The sequence below is a fragment of the Lottia gigantea genome (assembly GCF_000327385.1).
Source record: "Lottia gigantea unplaced genomic scaffold LOTGIsca_336, whole genome shotgun sequence".
NCBI classification, from domain to species: Eukaryota; Metazoa; Mollusca; class Gastropoda; family Lottiidae; genus Lottia; species Lottia gigantea.
The window spans coordinates 39,450-45,842 of record NW_008709132.1 but is presented as its reverse complement, the minus strand read 5'-3'; the positions used below and the strand labels follow the sequence as shown (position 1 = coordinate 45,842).

Here is a 6,393-nt window from a genome sequence, read left to right as displayed (position 1 = left end):
CCATTCAAATATCATTCAAATATCACAAATATTCAAATATCACAAATATCATTCAAACATCACAAATATCATTCAAATATCACAAATATCATTCAAACATCACAAATATCATTCAAACATCACAAATATCATTCAAATATCACAAATATCATTTAAATATCATTCAAATATCTTTCAAACATCACAAATACCATTCAAATATCATTCAAATATCATTCAAATATCACAAATATCATTCAAATATCACAAATATCATTCAAATATCTTTCAAACATCACAAATATCATTTAAATATCATTCAAATATCACAAAAATCATTCAAATATCACAAATATCATTTAAATATCATTTAAATATCACAAAAATCATTAATAAAATCAAAAAATTAAATTTTTTTCTTTTCTTAGGGCACTAACAAGGGACAGAAATGAAATGAATAACGGGCTTATGATTACAGGCAATGCAGTGTGCAATGAGGGAAATTTTTACTCTTTTTCTGTTTCAATCTGTTGATGTATTTTAATGTGAACAGTCTGTAGCACACAGGGCCTTGATTTATTGTCCAATCTAGACGCTCTTCACATATCCATTTTGTCTAGCAAGAATCAAAATCATTAAAAATCCTGTTTATTATTTTTTTGTGTTAGATGAGATAAAATGAAACCCACCTTTGTTAAAAGTTGTTTATTTTCTAACAAACTGTCTAAAAACTCAGCATAAGATTCCTGTAATTGGACATCAATAACTTTTCAACAATATAATAAACTTGGTATAGGATTACTGTTATTAGATGATTTGAGTATAACATCAATAACATTTCAACAATATAATAAACTTGGTATAGGATTACTGTTATTAGATGATTTGAGTATAACATCAATAACATTTCAACAATATAATAAACTTGGTATAGGATTACTGTTATTAGATGATTTGAGTATAATATCAATAACATTTCAACAATATAATAAACTTGGTATAAGATTACTGTTATTAGATGATTTGAGTATAACATCAATAACATTTCAACAATATAATAAACTTGGTATAGTATTACTGTTATTAGATGATTTGAGTATAATATCAATAACATTTCAACAATATAATAAACTTGGTATAAGATTACTGTTATTAGATGATTTGAGTATAACATCAATAACATTTCAACAATATAATAAACTTGGTATAGTATTACTGTTATTAGATGATTTGAGTATAATATCAATAACATTTCAACAATATAATAAACTTGGTATAAGATTACTGTTATTAGATGATTTGAGTATAATATCAATAACATTTCAACAATATAATAAACTTGGTATAGGATTACTGTTATTAGATGATTTGAGTATAACATCAATAACATTTCAACAATATAATAAACTTGGCATAGGATTACTGTTATTAGATGATTTGAGTATAACATCAATAACATTTCAACAATATAATAAACTTGGTATAAGATTACTGTTATTAGATGATTTGAGTATAATATAAATAACATTTCAACAATATAATAAACTTGGTATAGGATTACTGTTATTAGATGATTTGAGTATAACATCAATAACATTTCAACAATATAATAAACTTGGCATAGGATTACTGTTATTAGATGATTTGAGTATAACATCAATACCATTTCAACAATATAATAAACTTGGTATAAGATTACTGTTATTAGATGATTTGAGTATAATATAAATAACATTTCAACAATATAATAAACTTGGTATAGGATTACTGTTATTAGATGATATGAGTATAATATCAATAACATTTTAACAATATAATAAACTTGGTATAGGATTACTGTTATTAGATGATTTGAGTATAATATCAATAACATTTCAACAATATAATAAACTTGGTATAGGATTACTGTTATTAGATGATTTGAGGCTGATATTTTAATTCTCATAATAAAAAAACAGTTAGCAATACATGATATTGGTAAATTTGCAAAGACAGTAAAAGCCAACCTACTCTATAAGGATGTTCAGCTACAGGCCAGTAATTAAATATATGATGTAGACATCTCAACCCATACAATCTTTCTGTATAATAATAATCTCTTATCTTTAATATCAAACCTTGGACATGACGATCTTGACTTAATAATTGCTGAAATATATCATCATAAAAATATATTATATCAAAATTACACAGTGAGCTGAAATATATCATCATAAAAATATATTATATCAAAATTACAGTGAGCTGAAATATATTTAAAAAATATTGTTAAAAAAAAAATATTCCACAGTGAGCTGAAGTTGAGTTCCATTAGTTAGTAAAGAAAACACTTAAATCACAATATCCAATATCTTCTAAACCTTGTACAAACCATCAAATTAATCCTAGTTTTATAACTAACCTGTAGATTTTTCTTGGAACCACGAAACTCATTGACCAGAAAGGAACAAAATAATGAATAACTTTCAACTTCATCCAAATCCTGTTAAAAATAAATCAGAAATCAAACAAAGTAGGATGAAATTACAATAAAACGAATGGTAACAAGGTTTTCTCAATTTTATATCAGGGACACTAATAGCATCAACTTGTACCATTCCAATTTTCAGTCAGATGTCTGTGCTTCTTGCAATCCCAATAAAACTAAGTAACTGTTACAATTTACAAAGGATCAGATGGTAGACAAGATCATTGTTAATCTAATTTATTATCCTATGGTTATTTCTTTTCTTTTTTTTCTCTTTCTTGGGGCTGACTATCAAATGAACTCTGATTGAAATATGAAAATGTGTGAATTTATTGAAGAAGTTTACTTACAAGAAATTTGCTGAGTTTCAGTGTAAATTCTAGCTGTAATCCAGTGATATTTTTATCTTTTTTTAACTGCTCTCCACTTGGTGTCCTACAATAAGTTTTAAAATGAAATGACATGGAGTTTTACATCTTACATTTTACTTTAATGCACCTGTTTAGGCTAATCAGGACAGACAAGTACCATTCACAAAGGAAACTTTAATGCACCTGTTTAGGCTAATGAGGACAGACAAGTACCATTCACAAAGGAAACTTTACTGCACCTGTTTAGGCTAATCAGGACAGACAAGTACCATTCACAAAGGAAACTTTACTGCACCTGTTTAGGCTAATCAGGACAGACAAGTACCATTCACAAAGGAAACTTTAATGCACCTGTTTAGGCTAATGAGGACAGACAAGTACCATTCACAAAGGAAACTTTACTGCACCTGTTTAGGCTAATCAGGACAGACAAGTACCATTCACAAAGGAAACTTTACTGCACCTGTTTAGGCTAATCAGGACAGACAAGTACCATTCACAAAGGAAACTTTACTGCACCTGTTTAGGCTAATGAGGACAGACAAGTACCATTCACAAAGGAAACTTTACTGCACCTGTTTAGGCTAATCAGGACAGACAAGTACCATTCACAAAGGAAACTTTACTGCACCTGTTTAGGCTAATGAGGACAGACAAGTACCATTCACAAAGGAAACTTTACTGCACCTGTTTAGGCTAAAGACAAGTACCATTCACAAAGGAAACTTTACTGCACCTGTTTAGGCTAATGAGGACAGACAAGTACCATTCACAAAGGAAACTTTACTGCACCTGTTTAGGCTAATCAGGACAGACAAGTACCATTCACAAAGGAAACTTTACTGCACCTGGTTAGGCTAATCAGGACAGACAAGTACCATTCACAAAGGAAATTTTGCCAGGGTTAGGGCAGTATTTACAATATCCAAATGTGCTGGGATCTTTAATGGCCACAGTCTGTAAGAAACTGTATAAGATTTGAACGACATATAGAAGCGAGGAGCACATATTGCATAATATTGTCTTGTGTTTTTGTTATATGTAAGAAACTGAGTCTCGGTTTATTTTCCCAGATGGAAGAAAATATTATGTGTGCAATGAAGGAAAGAATGCCAGAGTTGAGACAATATTTGTCTAAAATAGGCAAAATTCTCTTCAAAATCCTAAGATATCTCCTTGAATCAAACCAAAAAGTTTAGAAGCAAATGTCTAATTAACTTCCAATCAAATTTTATAGCCAGTTTAATTTGTTTTAAGATAAGCAAGATAAGAAGAAAAGTCAGTAAATTGTACATACTTCTGTTTATGATAGTTGAGTAAACCATTTAATATTTTTGTCTTGGCCTTGGTCAGCTCTAGAGTTATCAGCTCCTTTAATTTATATAAATAAATAATCATAAATAATCATAAATAATCATAAATAATCATAAATAATCATAGAAATATTGAAACAGAATACAAAACATACTTTACTCTTTGAAGTGAAAATATTTCACAATAGATAAATTATACAAAATATTGGTGATGTTTGGATCTTTAAAAAGAATTAATTCATATACCAGGAAGTGACAAAATTTGAACTCTCAAAAACTTGTGTTTATGTTTAAGTCAATGTTGATGACTTTCAACATTCAAATTTCATACGAGCCTTTCAGTTATAAATTGAAGACTTATTTATATCTAAATATCTAATATAAATATTATATAGTCTCTTATCTTACAATTCTCTGATTGTTTTTAATAGAACAATAAGAATCCAGATTCTACTGTAAGAATTATAAAAGTTATCAACCAACCCTTGGACGTAATATACCAGATCCTGTTATAAACTGCCATAACGCTCTATTACTGAAACTAGAGAAAAATAATAATATGTTATAAAACACTTATAATATAAAAACATTAACCCTAATCCAATCATAAAAATATTTACTGGTCTACCTTTCAAAATCACTAGTTTACTCAAATATAACACTACAATAGTTGTAAACAATACTTTAACCCTGTATCAGTGCCTTCCCCCTAATCTCTTCCACAAAAAAACTATGTCCATTCAATATTCAGTATTTGTTCAGTTTACTCTCAGCACATGAGTTGGTATTAAATCTGAGTTGTCCAATAGACTGAGTCCAATAAGAATAATACTTCTTTCAATTCTTGAGTTTGTGTTTTTAATTTGATTTGGTTGTTGACTTCAGTGAAATAACTGGATACAATTATATGATGTATATTGATAAATATTACTTTAATAAATAACTTGCAATGGGACAAAGTCTTTTAGTCTTTATCCAGCAATGGGACAAAATGACAGAGCAATGCAAGAAAAAGAGAACATATAACAGTGATTAAAAAAACAAGGTGAATACATTTCAATAAGAAAGATCACTCATAGTGAGTGCTAGTTACTTATAAAGGGAAGACAATAGTGATTACCTTTCAATTAATTAACAACAGGTGAATAAAATAAATACTGTTTATTGATAAGAACCATCAGAGTTGAATTCAAAAATAAAAAAATGAAATGAAATGAATGAATAGAGTTTTACGTCCTATTTTTCTGCACCATGTGGGCTAATGAAGACGGGCATTGCCATGCAGGGTGCAATGAGGGAAATTTTGCCAGGACAGCAGCATTAGCCTGCTCTTTTTCGATTTCTAACTGTCAAGGGATCTTTAACGTGCACAGCCTGTAGCACACGAGGTCTCGGTTTATTGTCCCATCCGAACGACCAGACGCTTTTTCCATGTCAGCCCCTCTTACCTGCATCACTGACAGGGGAAAGAATTCAAGAATAAAGTCAGGGGACCGGAGGTTGACAGGTAGCTCAATTCAAACTAACAACCAAGTTGACAACCTGTCACTACCGAGTTCGTTGGTAGATCCCTATATTTAATTATTTTTATGAGCATTGGAAGATCACAACTTTTTTAAATATGATATTTTAATTAATTCAAAATTGGGAAATTTGCTTTAACACAACGACTTTACGAAGTCAGTTATGAATGTTGTCAATCAAATCATGAGGTCGCTAGGCTAGCACAAAAACACAGTGAATAGGCCTAGACAGAAAATCACTTTCTAATTGACAAGGATCGAGAAAATTTATATAATAAACTTTAATTTGAAAATATCCATACAGAGTTTGATAAAAGCAAATAAAACAGTTGTTTACAAAATACCTTTCACTGGAGCCCGCCATGCTGGATTTGTATCAGTCCCTATCATCCAGTTGTTAAGTAAATTCAAATTGTAAAAAATGACTGGACTACCAAGACTACATAATGACTGCACTTTGTCTTGACTTTCTCTTAAAAAATTGTTTCACTTTGTCTCTTGAGAAGAAATATATAAATTGTAGTTATCTCCCTTTAACTAAAATATATTAAACCACCTATACTTGTTATTGTTAGCTGTATAAAATGTAAAAAGGTAGACGTCTAAATCTATATTTTATAACTGAATTTAAACCTTATAACAAATAAATAACATTAGGATAAATATTATGTTCATATTACACCTTTCAAGATCGATTGAATTATCCCAATTCCACTATGAGTCGTTTCTATTTCATGATT

At 29.3% G+C, this 6,393-nt stretch overlaps 1 protein-coding gene across 1 annotated transcript in view; it reads right to left on the bottom strand.

Moving 5' to 3' along the window:
- LOTGIDRAFT_239571 (hypothetical protein) overlaps nt 1-6,017 on the bottom strand; it is a gene marked incomplete at both ends in the record, with an annotated part of 13,018 nt that extends 7,001 nt beyond the window's left edge. Inside the window, 7 exons of the mRNA XM_009058371.1 lie at nt 669-725; nt 1,990-2,127; nt 2,381-2,461; nt 2,797-2,881; nt 4,115-4,188; nt 4,614-4,671; nt 5,998-6,017. Coding sequence (XP_009056619.1) covers nt 669-725; nt 1,990-2,127; nt 2,381-2,461; nt 2,797-2,881; nt 4,115-4,188; nt 4,614-4,671; nt 5,998-6,017 — 513 coding nt within the window. The remainder of the gene's footprint in view (nt 1-668; nt 726-1,989; nt 2,128-2,380; nt 2,462-2,796; nt 2,882-4,114; nt 4,189-4,613; nt 4,672-5,997) is intronic.
- Nucleotides 6,018-6,393: the final 376 nt, after the last annotated feature.